Genomic DNA, 24,618 nt, shown 5'->3' on the forward strand with positions numbered 1-24,618 from the left:
CTTCAAGGAATGTAGTCCCCAGTACTATTGAAATGAAAGGTCATCTCTCGTATTTTGTAACTTTTATATTTATATAATATTTGGTCTACCAACGCATTTGAGTTGGCAGACCGAGCTAGTCTTTGAATGTAGGATTGATTTGGATTGTTAGTTAACAATTTGTCCAAGTCTGACTTGAAAGATGCTGGCAGATCAACAACCCCTACGTATTCCCTACGAATTTTAGAGGGAAGCAAGTTAAACATTGAAGGAGCCCGAGAAAGAAGAGAAGTGGGCTTCATTGTTCGAACTAGCCTGGATTCTCGAGGACTTGAAGGTGCTCTCAAAACGCACATTAAGCCTCTATGGTCCCTAGAATTGACCCTAAATCCTGGTTTGGGACAAAACTCATGAATGCTTTTGAAAACGTACATACAATATGTACCTTTCGTACCTTCTTTGTAACTAACACAAGTCTTTCAATATCAGTTTTTTCATCATTGAGAATGCGATTTCAATTCTAATGATGGTCTTATTCCTCACTATTGAATCCTTTTAAAAATGATCAACCATGTCGGAACAAGCCTTGAAAGTATTTACTAGAACTTTGCAAAACCATAGACTCGATTGGCATTTGTAGCGTGATATGTTGGTTTATTCCACTACATACTAAGATGAATATATAGAAAAATATAACAAGAGTTCAACAATAGCTCGCAACTTTAGAATTAATAGAGAGGAAAAGAGTCCGGAGGGATTATAACTCGAAACAGATAGCACTTTCCAAAACTCTAGACTTTAGCATTAAGTTTAAAGTGAGTCCAAACTTGAAAGAGATGGAAATAGAGGAAATTTGAAAAACTGCATAATAGTCAATTCAAGATACTGCACACGTCACAAATATTGAAGTATTTGAACACTGCCCATTGAATTTGGAATTGCTAGCTAAGATTCGCAAATAATGTCTTTTTTGAAACAACTTTTGTTTTGACTGACGAATACTGAAGGGACAAAGGTACAGATGAACTGAGAGTAGCCAACAACTAATGAATGTTATCACAAAACAGAATGAATATCACAAGAGAGGCTGGCTACAACGGGCTTTCCTCCTACTTTTGCTTCTTCTTTGGCAACTTTTTGTTGGGCGTGGTGATCTCCTCCAAATAGAGCTTGAGCTCCTTCGCGTCATTGAGCTCTTCGTCATCTGGAACTCTGGAGAGAAAGTCCAAGAGTTCGTTATTGGGCACGTAATCCGGGCGGATAAACTTCTTCGAGAACTTATTGATGGCCCACACAATGACCAGAAACCTCAGGGAGATGAAGTACAAGATCAAAGCAATGATGATTAAGATCACGATAGCCAGCCAGGAAAGATAGGGAACGGAGAAGTTAAACGTGTTCTTAACCTCCTCGCCCAAGGAGGCCACATAGCCAATGGCGTTTTGTACCATGGCCGTGACTTCTTGGATGGCTTGAAGCTTGGCCTTCAAAGTCTTCTTCTCTTCTTTCTCCTCGTCTTTGTCGTCCAGCTCTTCATCTTCGTACGAGTCGAGATGTTCTTCCATTTGATGATGGTGATGGGGTGTTCCCTTGGCCCCAGCATTGGATTGGCTGTCCAAGTAGCTGAGAATGACGTAGTTCTTGAGGAAGATCAACAACAAGAAGATTGGGAACATGTACGGTTGGAAATAGTAAGTAATCACCACGATTGAGATGAAGACTAGGAGACTCTGAATGGGGTTTTCCCATTCCAGGCAACTCTCAAGGAACTTGCCTAGGTCCACAAACTCCATGATAATGGCTTTGACTCGCATGACGTTATTGAGAAAGATTTGCCGCTTGAATTTTTCGCACACAGTCAAATATCTCTCATCCTTGGGGTTGAGGGTCCGAATGGCCGCTCGGACAGGGTTCCATTTCAGATCCATTTCCAGGAGGATCTGGGGATTATTACCTTTGGCTCGACATCGCATCTTCTTATCCTTGAGGGCGAACCACTTCTTCTTTCGGGTTTCAATGCGGAGCAAAGGTATCGCTAATTTGCCCAAGAATTCGAATCTGCAATAACGAGAATCTTCTATTTTTCGCTATGGCCCGAATTGCACTCAGTTAAAGAGTGCTAAGGAAAAAGTCAACATAGATGGCCCACTAAAATTGTATACTTCAGTAAACTCTTTACTGGCTATGAGCATTACATTCAAATTTCTTACACCATTAACTATTATTCAAATATTCTTAATCATGAACTGGGGTGTTTAAGGATTTTATTTATTCAATACGAGAGCCAATGGTTGGTACTGATCAAGGGCATGACCTCAAAATGAGCGTGAAAGCTCCTAGAGGCTTTGCCTAGTTTACTGCCTGGGTAGGTGACCCACTAATTAATTAATACTGGCAACGGCAGTTTAGACCAATTCTTGACTTTGAATTATTTTGAAAAACCAACTTTCAGGGATGCCAGGATTGGCTAATTGTCAAAGGATTTCTTTATCTGAACCAAACTCAAACTTAAAAACGTATACAAATGAGCGATCTTGGGTTACCTAGATCTCAAGAAGTTGGACAATGGGTTCAAACACAGTGAGTGCTTTTCAAAATAGAAATGTTGCTCTTTGGATTCAAAATTGGTGGTTTGAACAATAAAGCTTACGTGTGATTGCGATCCTCGTCGTTGACAGTGATATAAAGTACCGAGTGGATGTCCTTGACGGGTAGAACGAATATTCGGTTCCAAGTTGGAGTGATGGTCTTGTATTCCGTATGAGTTTGAATCCTTTCATTGTCAAGCTCTAAGACAACGAATGGATCACTCTTTCCATTCAAATCAGCTGCATAAAGGCCCTTGGCACAATATATCTTGATCGACAAGGTTCCAATGTCATTCCAGTTCCACAGAATATTCTGATACGAATAGGAGGAAATGCGCTCCTCAAACTTTGGATCCTCGTAATTGGCCAAGTCGATAATGGGATGGGCTTGGGTTAAACCAGAGATGGATATGAGCAAGTGGATCTTTCCTGAGCCATCCTCGAGGTCGTACCAATTGTCGTGGGTACAGTCCTTGGCAAAATGGGACAAATCCACTGCACATCTACAGAATCAACAGAACCACCCTCAGATGTACGTAATACTCAAGAGCGACGAATGGATCTTCGTTACAATCTATACAATCTATACAGTAATATAGATATCAATACCGGCCAATGAAGTCATCTTTGCTTCGTTGATCCTTGTCCCAAACGGTGATTTCCAGTTCTTTTGGCTGATCTTCGTAGAGATTCAGATCGAATTGTTCCAACCATTTTGGGTTCAATGTTTCGTAGATGATTTTTGACTTGTATCGATCATTTCCGAGTCTGTAATACAAAAACGAGCAGGGTTTTGGAAAATCAGTTCGGATACGAAAAACAAGGTCATCGACCTTTTTGACATTGAGTTCCTGGAAAATGAAGTGTCAATACGACCAGATCTCACTTTGTAACTAAGCAAGGCAGAGCGAGATTTATATCATACAACTGTATTTATTTTCATTAGACAACTTAGTAGCCTACATAGAATCGAATTTGCTTCTTGATCAAAATTTTGCATTTCATCGGGAAAATGTTTTAGAAAAGGCCCATAATATTCGATAACCATCTGCGCTACATTTATTGACCTTATCAGCAACAGGCACTCGAATGATATTTTGATCTTGACAGGCAGCACTTACAAGATGCCTTAAGGGAAAAGGTGCATTGTGATATTCGACAAAAAGCTTTTAAAACAGAGCCATGAATCATGAGCAGGACCTAAAAACTGTCGAAAGTGCTTCAAAGAAACTATCTTTTAAGGCTTGACAATTTTTCACGGTTTTCCACGACACTCTGCATTTTAGAAAAGGCAAAACATCAACAAGTCGGAAACATTCCTCAGAAAGTTCTTTTTCGGACAAGGTCAAGATGTACTCTGTTGTTTAAAAATAAAGATATGAAAGCAAGCTCAAGTTTCTGAAGTGTGGTTTGGTTACATGGGGAATGGTTTTCGAGGCAGAATGCATTTTTCTAGCAAGAAACTGAGGACTTTCCATGCATCTATGAAAGATGATGAGGTCAGAAAAAAACTCGAGCCAGATGATGAAGACTCACAAACTCAAAAATGGCGTCGTCAGTAGCAGACTTGCTCATGAATGAATACATTGAAAGGGTAGAACGAGAGAAAGGATTGCAGAGGCGAGATAACGTACATGCTCCGATTAATGACTAACTTCGATAAAACATGCATTGGGATTGGGGGTTTGTAATAAAAGCAGCTCTATTAAAATCTCTCAACAAATTTACCCAAGAGTAAAGAGCATCGCAAAACAGGCTTAACACCTTCAAGCTCCCGAAAATCCCAGTTAGTTTGAACATGGACTTCTAAAAATATGGATTGCGAACAGAAGCAAAAGCTGGACTTCTAAAAATATGGATTGCGAACAGAAGCAAAAGCCAGTCTGTAGAATATGACTATCAAGGAATTTGAATTTCAAATTTAACTCCCCTTTTCGGTTTGGGGGTCAAAGTCTGCAAAAAGACAGCTTTCAGTTGTGCGACATGTGCCGTCGGGTTTGATCCGACCCTAAATTATTTCGTGAACAAAACCTCCATCAGCGCCAAAAACAGTAGGCTCCAGAAGAGAGTCAATTGTTTACCATGACATCTCCATCCATTGAAAACGTATCCTATTGTCGAAAATTGCAAAAAAATATCAATTTCTTGTAAACTCAATGATTAGCCAAGTAAATGCATTTGCCTAGATTTTGTAACAGATAAAAATGCTGCAAAGAGGCTAAAAATAATTCTTTTTGCCATATTGCAACTGTTATTTGCATATCTACACCTTTTTGCACATTTCTCACCTTTTGAGTTTTGAAGACAATTTTCGTGTTTTCTCAACTATTTTCGCATTTTTCTCAACTGTAAAAGATATAATTTCGGATAAAAGGCACTTTTTGTTTCGAGGTCCACTTAATTTATTACTTTAATTCGAAAAGTGGCTCAGAGTCGCTCTGACCAAGAGTAGGCCGATTTGGCGGGAAGCTCGTTCACAGTTCATGTTTCTAAAAGTTCGTGGTTTGAACCAGGTTTGAACAAAGACGTTCTCCTCGCTTCCTTCTCGACCTCATTCAGTGTGCAATTTGCTGTACCTAGTGAATCTGTAGGGTCATGAACGACAGAAAATGGACAGAGAGGCCAAGGTTGAGGATTAACTTTTCGGAATCGAGGACTTTAAGATTAAGCATTCCAATTTTTTAGCTCGATCGAACGAATGGGTCAAAAGTTATTCCTTTTCAAAGTTCACTACATAACTCTACACACAATGAATGAGCTAGCCCTCTTCTGTCAATGGGGTACGCCCACGTGGTTTCATGAGCGCAAATTTTGAGATGCGATTTCTACCCAGTTGGGCCGATTGAGAGTATCAGATAGTTTCGTGGACGCACATTTTGAAATCCGACTGGGAAAAAATTAGTATTGTCGCATTTCAAAATTTCACGAAACCACGTGTGGGTACCCCATTGATTACAAGTAAAGGGCTAGCTACATTCTGTGTACATAGTAGGGTGGGCAATTTCGTGAATCAGGTTGACTTTTGGACATCATGTGGACAAAGGGAGTTTAAACGTAAGTGTAAGTTGTCAAAGGTGGGTTGATAGGCAATGAGTGAGTGATACATTTTAATCCTTATCATATTCAATCTATAGCAATTACCCTTGGAATGGTGACAAATCTTAGCACTAAGGTTTTGAAGTTCTAAAATATACATCATAATGTACTTAAAGGGTCTTGATAAACTACTTGAAGCAACTATAGCAGCATAAAATTAAAAAATATATAACAAATCTGAATCATGGAGATCAATGTATTTTTAATGTTAAGAAATTATAATCTAAGCACAATCAATGCATTTTGTCGGTGGCCAAAACCTAGCCATGCAAGTTACGATAGTTTATAAGCTACTTAACGTAAATTCATATGTAATTTGAAGTAACACTTCATGTGATTTTGGTTTTTTGCCCAATCAGCCTCCTTAAGTGTCTTTGAGATGACATGTTATACTTTTTTGAGCTGCAGCATCTAACTTTTCTTCTAAAATGAAGTGTTCGTCCTGATTATCTGACAGCAAAAACATCTGTAAATGCCTTGTGAGCATCATTCAAACTTACCTAATAAACATTCCATGCACCATGCATATGATATCCAATTGAGATAACGTGGGAAATGCATTCCCTTTAAAATTCAGCAATAGAGCAAGATCTTTTAGCATGATCTAATCTTTAAGAGGCTATACTTAAATGCTCACGACTTAGACAGCAATATTCTCATAAGTTTATAACTTTGTTGAAAAACAGAAGGAATGTAATATGTATGCGTCAAGTTTTTTTATGGAATAAGGATAAAGAACTAGGCTATCCCAGTGTTTGAAAACTCTTTGCTGACCCTTAATCTGGGAGAGGAATTGGAGCCTGCTTTCCGTCCGACATGACAGGATACCACGAAGAAATTACGCTTTGAAAAAAATATTTTGAGTATGTTAGAAACATACATGAAGCTTTCGGTAGCATCAATGAGCCTTGTTCTAAAATAAGACACTTTTAGATTAGACATTGTCAAAAAATGAAATGCCCACCCTAGCACATGAAGTTTTATATTTAGTTTAGAAAGGACATCCTTTGACTCCAAAATTTAGCCTCCACGTCCATATTACAAGTCTTCATGGCAGGATGTTGGGAGCTCGGGCCTTAAAATCAAGATTTGAGAATTTTTTGAACTAAATTCCGGTATTTTCAAGGGCCAGCCAGATCCACTGACTCTACAGTAACTTGTTCGTGGATCAAATGTTATTCCAACGATTGATTACCCCAATCTGATTTGTCTGTTCTACTCTTATACTTCAATTCATGTGCATTATACTTAAAGCATTCAACATTGTTGGTGCAGCCTTCCGGAGGATGCACCATGACTATCTATCACGGCAGCATGTAGGTTCAATGTGAAGGAATGGCCTAGCTCAAGGTCTGTACCCGATACAGTGCCGTTACACGAGAGGAAGTTTAGTGAGTTATTGTACTGTCCAATCCCCATATACTATTGGCAAATTCTGATTGAAGTATGGCTCTTAGGGTAAACACATACCTATTTACAGCTTGAAGATATACCACGGCTCATGAAAACCTTCTGAATCTTTATTGATGCGTCGAATATGTTAAATGAACTTAGTGCATCATCTTGGGAACAGACGTTGATCCCCAAATGAATTGGTGTCATTTCAATGACAAATGGAAGACCTTGAGGGCCATCCCAGGTCGAAATTGGTCCATGAAAGGCTGGGTCGGCGGTCGGTTAGGATCATTTCCATTTCTTAGCCATAAGACGCCAAAAGGAGGTGGAGGATTCTTAATGCTCTCACTGAGCTCTTGGTGAGAAAAAAATATGGAATGTCTTTAAAGGGCTCCTTTTTGGTTATCCAGCATAAAAACCATTTTCATTTTCATTCAATAACAACATTTGAAGTGATTTTGTTTATTTAGTGAACAATCTTACCAATCATCAATTGCCAAAGAAAACACTTTTAATGAACCACAAAATGATTGATTTTTTGGTATGAGATTGTGTTTTGGACCTCTGTTTGTATGTTCCAATGTTGTGCAATAAATTGTTTTCACTTCCGTCATGCTGTGGGCATTACATTTTTCCCACTTGTAGTCGCTTTTCAGAACGAATCAGGATCTACTTCCAGGAACACCTGCTTATTCACCGGTACTTTCTAATGCCAAAGGTTAAAAAATAACGTACAGTAGAATGAAGTCGATATTGAAAAAACAACTTTGCCAATTATTGTATTCCATGCCATTGAGTTGGAAGAGAAAAGAGCAAGGGTTGGACCAAGCTTCTATGCACACAACATGAAAGAAAGGAAAAATTTATGTGTTCCAGACTGATCTAGTTGAGCTTTTGAAATCCAAATTTGACTGACTTTAATGAATCGAAAGTTATTGTCGGGGTAAATTGGGCTTGCACCATTCCTTTAATTTTCCAACTTTTTGTGGTACTTATTTGAAAGTCCAGTAAGTCCAAGACCTAAAGGCCCCCCCAAAGTCCAATTAAAAAACCAAGGCCTTAAAAAGGATTTGGTTTTACTAAACTAACAAGTACTGAAGCACGACTTTGCTTTCAGTTATCTTTTAATGAATAAAATCGTACAGCCTTAGTGAGTACATTACGGACTTAGGCCTATTCCTAAGTTGGCCAGACTGCCGAGCTAAAAGACCAGGTTAACTGTTAGTAAAAATACCAGTAGTATGGTGAAACCGCTCTGCATGTACTGATTCCAAGTAAAGTTTATTCAAGTTCAGATTTCAAAAAGTCAATATTGTCAGCGCCTTAAACTTGTTTGCCTTTTAGTGTCGTCTCATTTAAAGAGAAGCTTGGACAAGCCTTTGCTCCGCATTTCAAACTTGATACTAGCATGAAAGGGCAAACTCGACAAAAGTGTCTTGACCATTCCGTCTTTCTTCAAGTCTCATTTTTAGAAACTTCAGGCATCGAATAAATAGCTCTTTGGTAGTGGTGTTAGGCTTTTTTTGGGTTGAAGTAAGTAAACAATTTACACATGAAAAACGTTTTTCATTAAAAATTACTCAGTCCTAAAGCATCTTTAGGGGCACATTTCCGTGTAAATTGAATTAAGAGTCACTGCACAGGCGCATCTCTTGATTCAACCACGATCGAAGACTGGAGCAAAGGCTACTGTGTGGTCTTGGTGCTCTCAAAAAAGGGAAAAGAGGCCTTTGGCCTCACAGTCCCAAAAATAAGGGAACACTCTAGATACAGGTGTTATAAGGTTGAATTACCTTGGATTTGTAAAATATTTTCGACTTTTCGGGCAATTTTTCTGTGATGTAATTTGCATGCGTATGACACACATTCCTTTTTCTTTTTTTATGTTCCATGACATAGAGATGGCTTTGTCGTAATTTAACAAGAAAGGAAATATTGCGCTCACTTTGTCGCATTTGATCTTTCAATCTGATCCTGTTCTATTTCAAGTCTTTTGTGATTCGGCAAAGGGAATTCTTTTCTTCTGATTTGCGAGGGAGTCCTTCACTTTTGAAGCCGTTTCGCTCTCAAAAAAGGCCACGCTTTTGTGAAGCAAAATCAGGGCCCGAAATCATGTCACTTCTCCTTTGTTTAAAAGACAACATATTCCACATTGATCCACTCCTTCAACCTGCACAATTTCGCTATTCAAAGATATGCCCTCGCATATCTCGGTTCGCTCAAGGGATGCCATTTACGTTTTCTCCGACCCTCTTCTGTAGTAAATCCCTAGATCCAACCTGTCTACCCATATGCCATAACTTAACTTGATAGGAATGCCCTTGAAAAAGTGGATCGTCATACCTGAACTTGCAATATGGATCGCTGGTGCCCTCAAAGTCCATGGCCAGGAGATCCTTGGCCTCAATTAGGACCACATTGACCACGGCCGACCAGGCAGAAAGGGATTGTCCTCTCATGCGCTTAATAGTGGCAGGCTCAGAAGTGGAACGAATCGACCCGGCCAAGGACAAACTGGACATGATCGACATGGATCGATCAGCTGGGCTTTTGGGCTCCAATTTGACGGTAATGGCGAGTTGTCCCAAGTATTCAGATTTCCCGTGTTCCGCCAGTTGTATCACAAGTGGAAACGTTTTTTCCAGCTCCAATCGCACCAAGGAAAGCGTGGCCTCTCCCATGAAATCATCTCGAAAAGCCCAATCGTAATCGTAGACCTGGAATGCAGAGCAAAAACCAGAGATAAACTTTGCACACTTGATGGCATATCAAAGGGATGTTTAAAAATCTGTTTTTGACTCGTTATGCAGAAGGAACACACTTGTACGTACTTTCGGGAGCCCCACTCTCAATGAAATCGTCGCAGTTCAAAACAAAACCCTGCAGCTGGTTTTTAGGGCTTCAAAGCATTACTTCTAAAATGATCACTAGGTATTGGAGCAAATTTGAAGATTCTCACATCTCACATACCCAACGTCTTCGCCATAAATGTCAATTAAAGAAAAAGCCATGCCATAAATATTGTATAACCATATTATGCATTCATCTTGTTGGCACCTGACTCAACTTCTGCATGTTTTCCCTATAAAAGACTCATTACGATGGGAAATTAGAACGCAGTAGCCAAAGCTTATGCTTGGCTAAAATAAATATCAAAGCACCAACTTTGCCTTGATCTTTATTTTTTAGTCTTCAGTTTAGAAACACTTGATAAGGTCCTATATCGAGAGTATTTTGCTTAAGATACATGTAGGCAAATGAAGTGAAATGAATGGTCCCATCGACGCTCTAACTTTGCTACTTACGAGTAGGAACTTGGCCTTCTTTCACATTTTCAAAGTTTCCTTCGCTCGAAAACCGGGGTTCGAGAAAATTGGATAGACCTCATCAGACTTGTTCTCAAGAATGTTTGGTTATTCTGGGACGATCTTGGAAACTACCACATGCCCCAAATCGCTTCATCACGAAGCATTGCCAAGAAAAATGATAAACCTAATCATAACGTCCTTTTCCAACGAAAAGAAGATCCAGGTTCATCAAATATTTCAGACTCGTTCCACGGGCCCGTGTTCCTAAGTGAGTGAGTGGGCAGGTTCCACTCATGTTGCCGGTAAAATTTGATCTTCAAAAGCAAAGAGGCTCAGGAATAGAATTTGTCTAAAGAACGTCAAATGCTAAAGAGTTGTGAGTGAGGCGAACTCGAGGATTGGTTGGTTGTACAAGAGCCGTTTTTGAGGGGGTTTATCATTTTATGGCATGCCTGTCCATCCATGGAGTTGAATTGGTCTATCACAATGGACAAGTGAACTGACTTTGAAGCGATTCAAGCCTGTCGAATAAGTTGAAGCGAACTCGCTCATATTTGAACCTCTCAATCATATCGCATCATTCAACTTGATCCATGGAAAGGCCTACAACATATTACATGATCTTTTAGCTATGTTTGCCGGCTAGCGTTTTTGAATCTTTTAACCGTTTTCCATTGGCCATTTTGGAATTTCAAAATATATTTCTCGGTTTCTGACCTTGTTCACATAGGGTTGTCTAAAACAGCTAATCAAGTCTGCGTCGAAATGGTTGAGGCCACACTTGAGACGACTTGTTGCTTTTTTGCACTAGGCCATATCACTTTCTCAATCTATTCCTTTTTTCTCTTCAGACTTATTGGATTTGGCACTTTTTAAAATGCCTGAAAAAGACAAAAAAAACATACGATTCAAAAAGACAACTATTGAGTTTATAAAACAATAATCGAATTAAAAAGAACCAATTATTTGACTTGAAACAGCCCAACAATCAAGTTAGGGAGGATAAACCAAAAAACACCATAGCCTGAAGCGTAAATTCGCTGTGCTAAACATGGATGCTATTTTGATGAAACTATAACAAGAGTAAAACTGAAGAGTGCAAACACCTGTTTCGAGGTCTTGAACTATCATGATCTATCAAGCACCGCCTTTCCGAACTAAGCCAAAATTGGTGGTTAAGATATGATCTAATTTGTCTCACTTCATTTTTGTTCGTGAACAATTTCGAATTTCAACCCGCATAACCATGGGTGACTTTATCCACATACAACAAAGAGACCAGAGGCGAGTTTTTTAAACGCTCGTACCTCCGAGTTAAGGCTCGGACGTTACTCAGAATGAGCATCTACTGAGCACTTAGACGAGTGCATTTCAATACCGGTTAACGTACACTCCTTAACTCGGAGGTACAAACGTAATGTTCAAGAATATTAATAACAAGCAATCTGGCATTAAAAGCAGCTCCTTTTAAATATATTGCACTTCGAAATATGATTAAAGCAGAACGATCTTTTTGGGTCAGACTATACCATGGAAGGCTCAAAAGCGTTTCTCATATCAACTAAAAGAATCATAAGCCAACTTCACCACTCTATCTCAACTTGATGGTGAATAATTCATCTAGTTGTTTACTTCGTCTCAAGGGCTAAGAGTTCGTTCTTGATGAGAAGAGAGAATCGACAGAGTGCGGACGTGCAACTTTGGTCCTGCCTCCTTCCTTGGGGCTCATGAGAGGCTCTTGGGTCTGAATTTGGCTTCAGTCTGCCTGGTCCTACTTTACCTTAACTTGATCATTTAATCGAGTCTAAAAGCCGAACTTTGTAAATGAACCAAACCTTCAGGTTCCCAAGGGTAGGTACAGCAGTTCTTGATCCAGCCTTGGGTCCTAATTTAGCCCACGAGCATTTTGGGCCTTGTTTGCAAAGCCAGTTACGACGGAAAAGCAGTGTACCTTTGGTAAGCTTGATGTTTAAAGAGGGCTGATCAAGATCGTGGTATGGACATGGACAACAATGCTAATTCTACCATTGATCTGAGAATTCAATTTCCTCAAGGTCAAAGGTTTGGACAAGCCTGGATTCTTCTTTAACCTCGATAATGTTTTATGCGGTGTTTTGGGCGATTAGTGGTTCCCAATTCATTAGTTTTGGGTAATGAAGAGCGCGAAAAATAATGTGGATCATCAGGAAATCAAGAAACGTTTCACTATCCTTTCATCTAACATCCACAGCAATCACCTTTTGATCCCGGTCCAATCACTCTGCTGCAGGTCACGTGTTGGTGACAGGCATGAAAAGATAAACATCAAAGGGCAAAAGTGAGAAAGGCGAATCCTTGATCAGATCTGTTAGGAAAGAGGCTCTCCACATCCTTTGCTCGACCCTTGAGGCCGACTTGGATCCAAGTTTCTGGGCTTCAGTGCTCAATGGATTGTAACATCATTCTTTTCAACCTGGGTTTGATCTCTTCCTCCTTATCTTCTGATCTTGGTCTCTTGATAACATTTGATGGAATTTAATCTTGGCTGTAAAAACTTCAAAACACTCAATTGTGGATTGATACACGTATCAATTCTGGGAATGAGGAACTATTCCAACGTTCAGCTTTCCACGTAAAACGCGATGTAAACGTATTTCAAACCATTCGTAGCATTTCAGGCAAGAAGATAGAAATTGTGGTTGGACGACACATCATACAGTGTGGCCGTAAAGTTCCTTCCCCTTGATAAGACTTTGATTAATAAAAAAAGCCTGAACCGATTTATTTTATTTGACAAGATATGCATACTATCGTACTTTTGTTCCTCAATTTATCTACATTAAGAGTAAAATCGAAGTCATTGAGAGATGGAAATTTCGGTGCATGACAACGAACATGATTTTTCTTGACGATTGTATTGTGGTGATTGAAACAGGCACCCTGATCTATTGCACTGGTTTCATTCTTTTAATTGGCAAAAAGAACACCAATTAAATTAAGATCATCTTCTCTCCTGATATCGTTGGAATTTGGCTTTCCACTATCGCTGGTAGTAACCAGCGCTGTAGAGGCGCTGCTGTTACTCAGTCTCCAACCAGATGATTTCTGGTAAAAAGGAAATGACCCTTTAGTTTCACGTTCAATAGAAATGGGCAGAAGTAATTTTATTTCTAAATACTTATGTATTCTTTATACCGTTGGTGTCGACAATATTCGTCTACCCCTCCGGTGCCTTTCAAATTCTTCATTTTGGACCATCGAGAGAGGCACTTTGTCTTCGCGGGTCGACCTTCCAAAAAGGCCCAGATCGACATGGAGGATATGTTTGACCGTACCATATGACCGACCAATTATGTTATATTGTTCTCTTGGCATTGATAACGACGTCAAATTTGGCAGGTTTCTCCGAGGTGTTCCCCATCCAGTGCCCATAATTTGTCCGCATTTTGTGTCGAATGAATTGAATTTGGACCTTTATGAGAAAATATTTGGAGCTGAAACACTCCAGTTCGAGAGAAGACAAATGTCCCCACGTCCCTGGCGTATCAAGTGGAGGTCTCCCTTTGGACACAGGTCCTGATGGTGCCTCGAGGGTCCGGAATCAAGAATTTGGAAAAAGCCAGAGGGGCAGGCGAACATTGTCGACTTAAACAGCAAAACGAAGGTTGCAACCGAGATTTTGTTGTTTTGACGGTAAAATTAAAATTGAATGTAAAAGAGTCAAAGATTTATCCCACAGGAGCATGTTTTTGAAAATATTTGTTCACTCTAGTTTAATAGGCCTAGTCTCATCTATACTTGATTCTTCCTCGTACTTCTTCATTGCCTGAATCAATATTTGGTTGTTGACTAAGCTCACTCACATCTTGGGAGATGGCAATCTTTACATTTGAAAGCAAGCACAGATTTCTGAAAGACAAAATGGTGCATTCCTCACAAGGGACCAGGACCTGGCAGTCACGACGTATGGTAGAAACCTCTTGATGTCTTCAAGGCCATGGGTATATTGGAAAAGTCCTTGGGAAAAACTCTTCTGACAACAAAGATAAATAAGAACTCGAAAACAATGCGAAGCAATTCTGCCAGAGAGTACTTAAATGAACGGATCCAAGGTCTCCGACTCGTTTCATCTTGTAAAAGAATTTCCTCTTGCCTTATTGTTTTATCGTCACTCAACAAATCATAAGTCATTCTCATAGGCACCAAGAGCACTTTTTGCCCTGCACCTTTGATGTCTCAACATTGCCATGCCGTGCAATCATGAGGTTCTAATCCACCCAGATTGCCATTGACTTTGCCTTCGAGCGTATAGTTTGCTTCATGAGCGAAAAGTGAACGAGGTTGGTGATCCCATGACCAGTCTAAAAGCAAGTCTCGCTTTGGCTTTGGGTTGAACATGGACGTCACCACTGGACAGAGACGATCAGAGTGAAAAAGGCTGCATTTTTCCTTCTCATGAGATGGAATTATGACGACAAAATGATGGTCAAGTGTGGGCTCAATGGAATATCTGTGTCATAACTCACGAGCACTTAAAACTCAGCACAAGGAGGGCTCAAAATGAATGAGCTGATCCCACCTTGGTATAAGACCTGACCAAGGTCGTGTAAACGCATTCATTGTGAGCTTTGCCGCATACTGAGCTTTTCATAACTTTTTACGTACGCGTACCATTCAATCAAAAACTGGCCGAATCAGTCCTATGGTGAGGTCGTCCTTGTCTTGGAAAATACGAAAATACGCTAAAGTTCAAAATTAACAAATCCAATTCAATCACATTTATTGCATTCCCCTTCTAGTAAAACTGGCCTCTGGTCGTTATAATCATGTTTTTTTTTTATTTCTAGCTCAAGCGAACGACTTGATCAAAAGTTATACTTTCTTAAGCCCAGCACAAAAAAGCACTGAATGAATGATTAAGCCCTCTTTTGGCAATTGATCATCACAAGGAGGCTAGCTCATTCTCACTGTATAGATTAGTTACGTACTGAGCTTTGAGAGGGCATGACTTTTGCTCCAGTCTCATTTGAAAAAGAACACACTACTAACTGATATTTTCGTGGCTTATCGGATTCACTGTTTATCCTCTTGGCTCCTTCCATGAACCAATTAAATTCTGAAATCATCAACTCAGATTGCTTGAACCATAGGGCAAAACGGTCAAACGGTCAAACGGTCAAACGGTCAAGCGGATAAGCCACGAAAATATCTGCTGATGCGTGTATATACTCGTTTCAAAAATGTTAATCATCATCTCTAGCAACCTCGTCCATATTCCAATGGTTCATGGATAGAGAGAGAAATTTGGGTTATCGGGCACCTTCAAGAGCATTGCCTCGCGTAGGGTCATCATTACATTACACCCATTGTTTGCCGACGGAGTCCGCTGTAATACTAAAAACAATCAACACCAGCAAGTTCCACGGAGATAGAGATACCAATTCACGGAATGAGCTTTATACACTTGTTCCATTGATAAAAAAAAGGGAGCTCTTATTCCATTAGCAATCTCCTGTCCACTTGCACACAGCAAATATGCTCAGCCATCATAGCCCTTAACGGCAAGCGTCCACGAAGAAGAGGCCTTTGAATGAAGAGTCATTCTGGCCGCAGGTGTGGAGGACCCTCCTAGAATTCGTACATAAAAGGAACCGCACGAATTGCAGTATTTCATTTCTTGTTCACCATAGAGATGACAGTGACTGCCATGAGTCAGTAGTAACTTAGTCTTATGCTGGCTTCCCGTGTTCTCTTACGACTGTATGTATATAGGCACATGTTAGTATTAGCTCTCATGTGGGTGTTCCACTATCTCTTTTCCTGAAAAGGTAATGGACTAATGATTCGACAGCAGGGACTAGAACCGAGACTTTCTACAGGCTGTGTTTTGTTTTTGAAGGCGGGGAACCTAGAGTATGTTATTCGTCGACAATCATCATTACAAGAATGGTTTTCCGTTCTATATTGGTCCCTTTAGAATAAACCGAAGCAAAGTATGACCCGCTTTTTGGTGGGACGTGGTATGAAAATCTATTTCTGAAGAGACTAGAGGAAAAGACTGGCATGGGTCACGTTTTGAGAATCCCAAAACAGTGGGTGTCTCACTAACTTGAAATCAAACTGAACAAGTTAAATCAAATGTGCTCGCATGTTATTTTCACGTTTAAATCAAAACAGTTACCATTTCATACAGTACAAAAATGGAATATCCAATGCCCCAATTACGGCCTTTGTTGAACATTTGTTAACAAATAATAATCTAGTTCATGGGCTTCATTAAATGTATCTCTAAAACATATGCTTCGTGTGTTTTGGGTTAAGGAGGTGGTACATCGTTCACGAGATCTCGAATACTGTGATCAAAATGTGATCCGAATGGCAAGTCAAACATTATGAGGGACTCACCGAGTATCCGTAATTGAAAAAGAATAAGATCACAAGTCAACTAACAAACGCAGAAAGTTTGACGAATGAAACATAGCGCTAGAGATTGAAGAGGCCCTCCATAAGCTTGAAGAATTCTATGTGAGAAAAGACAATCTCTATGCCTGGGGACTAAAACTAACGGTGCCCTAAGAACCTCTTCTTCCAACTCAATGATATTTTCTCAAGGACTTCTAAATGAAGAACACATCCTTGTACCAACGAGAGAAATTTCTCAAGCATTTAAAGGTCTTTCTTTCCCCTCTGCCTCTGCTTGATTTTGTCACTTTGAGAGAAAGAAACGAACTTTTTCATACTTGTTCCACAAGAAGCTAGCAATGCAGGTTCCACATACGCCTTTATGGGCAATGAAGCATATTTCATGCTCGTTTTTGCCCTTGGCCCAGAGGTACAAACACGTCTTTGGCCAAAGTAAATCTTCCCAACCTCAAGAAGTTTCTTACTTGACAGATGTCACCGCCATTTTCAGTCACAAAACACAATCGCTTATATACAGCGCCAATTTGATCACGAAAGTAAAAACCACAACGGCTAGAAGTTTTTTCCGACAACTTATCGGATTCGCCCCAAAATGCCTTTTTCCAACTCGACCAAAAACCAATTTGAATTTCTCTGCCAGTGTTTGTTTTAAAAAGGCCAGGTTAGATTAATTTAAGCTAATATTGACCTACTCCATTTGGTTCAGGGTAGCACAGACTGACAACGGACGCTTTTGTTTTCCTCCCACCATAACGATGAAGGACTACTAAATTACTCAAAAAAACGAGAAGGATGAAACCAAGACTGCGGTTGACTTGTCCCTTTCTTGTTCCAAAACAAATACTGTGGTCAAAGCGAAGACTTCTTAATGAAACCACTGGACACTTTGGTAACTGGGCTGGGGCGTTAGTACATCCAGATGGCCATAAAGAAGTAATGAAGATAGTGGAACGAGAGACCACTTGGAAGGGACATCATCATGTACGGTTACTGACACTTCGCGTTACCGGATCAGGTCCATCTCATCCTTCTATCTTTGGAAGATGAAATAAGAACGTCGGTGTCCATCCACGTAGAAACTTGATCCTTCCATTTGACGGCCATTGGGAGCTGGATGGATCCTCAAGGACAATTGAAATTGTACACAAGAAAGTGCGTTTACTTTCAAACTGATACTTGAGCCGTTCAAAGCACTTGAAACTCAAATTCCAATGCGTTCTTTCACGGCTGAAATGGCTTGGGAATATCAAAGGAGTTGGTTGTTTTGAAGGCAAACTTCCTGGGCTTTGGAATGGATCCTTTAGGTGCGTTCCTGGTTCAATGAGTGATGTCAGGTGATGGATCAGATTATATCTAAATTCGATAGGGAGGCTACAGTTCTATGCATGAGAAAAGACCAGTTAACAAAGCTCGATCTGCCTATTAGACTTCTCCTTCTTCGATATGTACATATGTTAGCTCAAATGTAGCAGCATTTTCCGAATTTATCCACTTAGATATAGTGTTAATAAGCATAGTAAATTGAGGCTTCTTTTTGGCCACATATTTTTTATCAGACCACTCCACTGTCAAGCGAAACACCAAGGATTGGAAAATTTGTAGAGAAGGCCGCAATTATTATGTAGGCTATCCGTCAAAGCGAACAGGTCTGAAGCGTCGTGACGCAGTTTGTCAACCACCCATAATGTAAACAGGTAGAGGAAATGATTCCGATTCATAATAGGCTCCTTTCCTTCCCCTGGACCTTCAATGCTATCACTTGAACCTTACCTTGATATGAACGGGCACAAATGGGTCTTCGATGTTGAGAACGAATTGCTCATCCCAAAACGGATTCAGGTCTTTGTAGATAGTCTTAGTTTTGTGCACTACTTTTCCTTTAATCAAGAACTTCACATATGGATCTGATGTTCCATTGGAGTCCCGTGCTGCCAGATCGTAGCCTTGCTTCAAATGCACGTGGAGATGAAAAAAAGCATGAGATCGGAGTTGTGCAATGTGTTGGTCATCGTTGACGGAGTGGAAGGACTCGTCAGAGCTGGGCTGATGGACCATTCGATCTTTGCCTCTCGGCTCAACACTTTCGTGCGGTGTGGGCACACTTTTGGAGGCCTCCTGGCCATGGCTATCCGGCATCCTGTTGTGAGAGCTGGCGGGATCCTTGGGCATAGCAATGCTTGAAGGGCTTGGTGCTGTGGTTGCTTCTTTGGGTGTCTCGGCGGTCTTGTCTCGTTCCTCTTTCAATCGAGCCAATTCCAGCTCTTGAGCCAAGGCCATGGGTAACGACGCGATGGGAGTGACATGATGGTGTCGAATCACCTCTGGCGCCTCAAAGTTATTCGCACCCGTGGCCTGATTATTGCTCACCTTGTAGCGGACGATCTCGGGTGAGGATGCAGGCTGGTGGCAGGACCTTGTTGACACCTGTCTCTGAAGGGCCTTCTTACCCTCGGGAGTTGTGGAAGTTGAAGCCCCTATGTGAGATTTGCGATGATGTGGCGTGGATCCTCTCGAGGACCGATCACTCTCACGACTGGAGCTTCGACTATTGGCGAGCCTTCGTCGAAGAAGACCGAGAAAGCCCGTCGTTGTGCTTCGCCTCCGATCGGTTTCCTTGGACTGTGGATAGAGGGCACTGTTGGCTTCCTCTCTGGACGCTTGAAGATCGTCGTGCCTTTTGTGCAAGGACGAAGGGACCGACATGGCATTCTGAATGGAGAGAGGCCGTTGAGAAAAGCTTCGGATGTGTTGATCCTCGTCATCCTCTTCATCGTCCGCAGCCTCATCTTCGGAATGAGGTGGAGGAGTTGCAAACTCTCGGCTCTCCTCATCCGGAGAGGTGGAATGGGTCTTCTTTCGACACCCAGAGATGTCACTCGCGGATTTAGAGAGCCGCTTCATGATCCCTTTGCGCATCATGGTGCGATGTTGAGCACCCATTCATCAATATGTGCGTCGTCGAATATTATGTTTCGCGGACTTGGTGGTGGAGCCAATACATTCCCCGATGTATTTTGAGCGTGACTCCTTATTACTTTGGGTTGATTTGCGGCCTTATCGCATGTCTCTAATGGATCACACTGGAATAAAGAGTAGTTTTAGAGTTTAGAGTAGTGCAGTCCCAATTAGTTCCCTCTTTTTTGCCAACATCTGCCTATTACTCAACGTCATTTCGTACTCATGTTCACACCTTCAGCATTGCGAAGTCAACAGCACTCGTCATGCTTTTGTTCCATTTTGTTCCCCAAGGCTTCAAAAAGATACCCCTGTTGTTACTGCTTCTTTTGGGACTACAGATAACAAGGATGATTTAGTATGGACTTGTTTACATCACGGCCACACGCATGCCACACATTTGAAAGGTTGGCAAAGAACGGAAGTCGCTAAGAATCAAATTGGAGCTTGTCTTCATATGCCTCGTTAGCTGGAATAGTTTCTCAACGCTAACAGACTCTTTTACTCATAGAAACCCTTGTCGAACCTCTTTTCGTGTCACGATTCAAACGTCACAAATATGAGACTTCCTTAAAACAGATCCCATAAACGATGATGTCAGCTCTCGACAAATATCGACAGATCCCACACTTGTTAGGCACTGACGAGTGCCAGACATTTTTCGCCAATCATGCCGGTAGTCACGGGAAGTGGGAAATTGATCAATTTACGTCCTCGTTATTTCTACTGTAAAGCCAGACCTGCTGGTACATTCTGGGGCTTTGGAGCACACATTAGTAGACTCTTGTCTGAATATCCTCAGTGTTCTTATTCACATACGTTTCTTGAGCAAAATTGATACTATGAATTTCGGCTGACAAGGTTTTCTCAAATATATTTTTACCTCAATATACAGCTTGATATTATTCCCGCTCGATAAATCAAATAAATCTGACTTTTGACAGGGTAAAGCCGAAGGACTCATGTGGATTGGACGATATTTCCTTTAAAACCTTGAAAGACATTGTAGATGTGATCGTCCACCCCGTGACAAAGATAGGCAACGCATCGCTTGACCAAGGTGAATTCCCTGACCTCCTCAAGATTTCCAATCTTTATCGTTTAATTCAAGTTCATCTTTCTCTTCATAATGTTCTCCTTACTTTCTTCATCTCTCATTGCCACAAGCATTGGTCTGACTGTGTTGCGGTCATCTCGTCCCTTGCCTATCCTTATTGTAGAGACAATTGATGTGCTCTCCTTGCTGCATCCTATTGAGCTCAAGACATTGGTTATTTCCCGTTATATCTTAACTCAAATGCCCAGACCAATAACAATAATATCAAAGTAAGATCATTTTTGCACGACTTCAAAAAAGCTCCCAACTCCATATCAAGTACAATACTAACGTAATTACATATATCAAATATGTTTTGCAAATAACAATTACTTAGGCTTTCACCTAAATTCTGCATAAATCTTGCATCTTTGAGGCCTCATTGATTTTCACGAAGTCTTATTTTTACTATTTTACTGTGTAAATCAATGACTGGACTATGTGTATACGTCTGAAGGTTTCATAATAGATTTTCGAAAATTTGCATTTTTTAGACAAGGTCTAAACTGATGATAGACAATACTTTTATGGTATTACGAGTTAAGGGAAGAAAAAACGAAAATAAACTGACGCTTTTGTGATATTCAAAATCGGTATATCTGGTCTAATCATTTGATTTGAATAATCATAGCTGGGCATTTAACCTGAAGTAGAGGCATTAAAAAAACATAAGGGCAGCTTTGCACTCGGATGGAAAACTGAGATTGAATCCGGTTTGAGGATTGAAGTAGGATTAGAGCTGGGGCGAGTTTTTGGTGTACGACTCTTTTTGTTCGACTTGAGTACCGTGAAGACTGGAGTCCTCTGTTGGACTGAAGTCTTTTGCCCAACTCACCCCAGCACTACTCCAACTTCAACCCTCAAACCGGATTTAATCTCGGTTTTCCATCCTTGGGTAAAGCTGCCCTAACATTGTCGACGAATGCATCATATCTCAATTTCTATTTAAGTGGTAATTAGCGAGTGTGTCATAATTTCAGTAAAGCGCTCAAATGCTTTGAGGTACGCAAGTTTATATTCTGAGCCAGAACCACTTAAAGCAATAAAGTCAATGATATGCTCAATAATCCATTTGATTTTAAGAGCTAGAAAAATGCCATGATGGGTTTTGGTATTTCCTTCAAAACTAAAAAAAAGACATTTTAACCACCGAACAACGCAAAAGAGAATTAGCATGAACATACATTTTAAGAAGAAAATCGTTCACTATGCAAGCTTTCTTTCGGTCAAAAGGTTGTTCTGAAAGCCGAAAGGGATATTGCGAATAAGGTCAATTTTAAGTGTCGTATCTTTTTCATGCTTCATGCGTTAATAATTGTACGCGTGGTTTGATTTCAGTTCATGTTTAAGCGCTTTGTACCTTGCCATTTACTTCATCTGATCTGATTGAGAAAGGAGTGAATAAAAACTGACCCAAAGGTTGAGTCGTGGGAAAACCATCAATTAAGAAAACCGAACACGTCCATTATGGCCTGGAATCGACAATAACCAAGCTGATCAAGAATGTGAACGGTTCAAATTACTAAGTAATTATAAAACATGATCATTCCCTGCATTCTCCATTTCCCAAGGGGTAAACAGAGATGTACCGCACAAGTGGGCAGAAATGTACCAACATCGAATACATTACGTACACCATCAGGGCCATATTCAATAATATGTACATACGTAGTACATACCTATAGAAATACCGTGGTTGGTGGCAGATGCTTTGACTGCATCGAAATCAAAAGAACAAAGAACATGGTAGGCCTTATCAAGCAGGAATCAATCACACACGGGCAGCACAACGAGGAATTCTACACCTCCTTGGTCTTGATTCGTTTCCTGAAGGACCATTGACTTTAGGAAAAATATGTTGTATTTGCTCAGCACTCAATAAGGGTCTCTTGCACTACTGTTGCAAGCTCTGCTTCTCAGACGCTCGCATGTTACAATTTGTGAGGAGGTAATCGACGGACTTCAAAGCTCACACTGAACGTGTCAAGAACTGGGCACACAGCACGAATTCAACAGCAAAGCAAGGCCGGTCTTGGACGGCTTTCGGAAATATATCAACAGGGTTTGCGGATCGTCCAAATCGTTTGTTTGTGTCTGCAAAAAGTAGTTTCCAAGCTTCTCTTTTTTCAAAGGCTATCCCATTTCTCGTGATTCATTTCTCATAGAGTAAGCTCTTTAGAGAGCCGAGTGCTTTAAAATCCAACTCTATTGAACTGGCGAGGAGATGGATAATTACTTGAAATTGAGCAATCCTCAGGTATAAGTGTGATTCCGATAAGCAATATGAGCGTTTAAAAGCATTAGGAAAGCGGTATTCCGGGCTTGACATTAATAATGAATGAAACACATATGGGATGACTAGTTATTGGTAAGGATTCATGAGAAGCGATTATTGATGTTCTTACCCTGGTCATATCTGTAATCTTAAGGCTTTACAATGTGCAATCGAATTTTCCAATATTTTTCTTTTCACTTACGCTATTATTAAGCCTATAGTCATTTCTTTGTGGAGAAGAAACTTGGAATCACAAGCAGCCCCTTCTCTAGTAGGGTTTAAGGCTGGCAAAGTCCAAATAAGTTTAAGAAAGTAGTCAGTTGCGAGCCTTAGCATTTTATTGAAGCTTTTTCCTTCTTGGAACAAACGATCTGTGATCCTGTTCGTTTTTTACCAGACTGAGAGAAATCGTCACGAAGAAAATGAGGAAGACAAAATGAAAATAGGTTATTCAGAATCTCTAAGAGGTGATGAAGACAGGACCTGAGCCTTTCATTTGACATAAGAGGGTCAACTTCCTCGCCACTAGAAGCTTCAAGACAATAGAGGGAAAGATGTCTTACCCAGCAAAAAGCAAAGAATGACGGTATCGGAGTGTGTATCACATCCGAGTGGTAAATAGAAGATTGACCAAGGGTTGTAAAAAGGCACAATTGTTGTTGGATTTCCATAAAAACCACACCCGTTTCTTATTTTATTAACGTTGAAAGAGGAACACGAACTTATTTTGAGCAACTTCAAGTTTGGACAAGCCTGATCGACTTGATCACGCACAATGACACACAAATACAATTATTAACCCAATTCCTCATTCGGGTGGGTGGAACAACACTGTTGTGGATCCTAATTTCAAGGTTCCCTGTCCGACAACACAACCAAGTGGCCTTCGAAGGTCCTGCACACTGGCTCTTCTTAAGCATGTGTGGCGTGCACTCGCCCGTGAATCTAATCCGAGACCAGATGCTTCTAGAGATGAAACTTCCCGCAATCAGTTTGAAATGGAACAATCGGATCCATAACTAGCTAAGGCGAGCAAATTTCTCAGGGACAACAAACCTGCATTTGATGGGCTTGAGATGTCGCAAATTCCTGGCAATGGGTTGTTTCCCTCCATCAATTCTGGTCACGCTAATGTTGATACCGCTTGGTTCCATCCAAAAAAGGGGGAGCTTCCTTGAAATCCTCTAAGGTCGAGGTCTGAGGAGCGCTTCCGTTGGAAAAGGCCCGCGCGCGTTAAAAGACCCTCTCTGTTTCTCTTCTCCCTTTGCCACTGTCTCCCACACAACCACCCTCTTGGACTCGGCGAGGTCCATGATCCTCGTCTACAAGAGGTTACATATTCTACTTTGGCGCACTATTAGAGAGCAAGAAGGCCATTCCGCGTCCCGGACAAGCCGGGTTCGGAAATGGTTCACGCGGAGGCGCCGATTGCTCAACAAGAAGAACTTCGTCCCGATTCGAGTTGGAAACAGAACGGGGAGCATGAGGAGATTGTTCTGGAGCAACGGAAATTGAGGAGGGCGC

At 40.8% G+C, this 24,618-nt stretch overlaps 1 protein-coding gene across 3 annotated transcripts; it reads right to left on the reverse strand.

Annotated features, from left to right (window-relative positions):
- Nucleotides 1-612: 612 nt before the first annotated feature.
- On the reverse strand, nucleotides 613-24,618 carry LOC131880648 (multiple C2 and transmembrane domain-containing protein-like). 3 transcript variants are annotated; one of them, XM_059227327.1, is made up of 7 exons: nucleotides 24,151-24,618; nucleotides 23,658-24,060; nucleotides 18,539-19,848; nucleotides 9,402-9,775; nucleotides 3,177-3,335; nucleotides 2,630-3,070; nucleotides 613-2,037 (listed from the first exon to the last, which is right to left on the reverse strand). In XM_059227327.1, the coding sequence occupies exons 3-7, from the start codon at nucleotides 19,706-19,708 to the stop codon at nucleotides 1,089-1,091; spliced, it is 3,093 nt and encodes a 1,030-aa protein (XP_059083310.1). In that variant the 5' UTR covers nucleotides 19,709-19,848; nucleotides 23,658-24,060; nucleotides 24,151-24,618; the 3' UTR covers nucleotides 613-1,088. The 3 variants fall into 3 exon arrangements, with proteins under 3 accessions (XP_059083310.1, XP_059083311.1, XP_059083309.1); XM_059227328.1 differs by lacking the exon at nucleotides 23,658-24,060; XM_059227326.1 differs by having other exon boundaries at nucleotides 23,658-24,618.

Source organism: Tigriopus californicus, chromosome 5 (assembly GCF_007210705.1).
Source record: "Tigriopus californicus strain San Diego chromosome 5, Tcal_SD_v2.1, whole genome shotgun sequence".
Taxonomy (NCBI): domain Eukaryota; kingdom Metazoa; phylum Arthropoda; class Copepoda; order Harpacticoida; family Harpacticidae; genus Tigriopus; species Tigriopus californicus.

What these genes read in the sequence shown, in the direction of transcription:
- LOC131880648 (XM_059227328.1), bottom strand. Translation starts at nt 19,708, where the DNA reads ATGGGTGCTCAACATCGCACCATGATGCGCAAAGGGATCATGAAGCGG. An exon ending in TTGTGCCCGTTCATATCAAG is followed by an intron (nt 9,776 to 18,538) that starts GTAAGGTTCAAG and finishes TCTGCATTCCAG; the next exon opens with GTCTACGATTACGATTGGGC. An exon ending in GACGAGGATCGCAATCACAC is followed by an intron (nt 2,038 to 2,629) that starts GTAAGCTTTATT and finishes TCGTTATTGCAG; the next exon opens with ATTCGAATTCTTGGGCAAAT.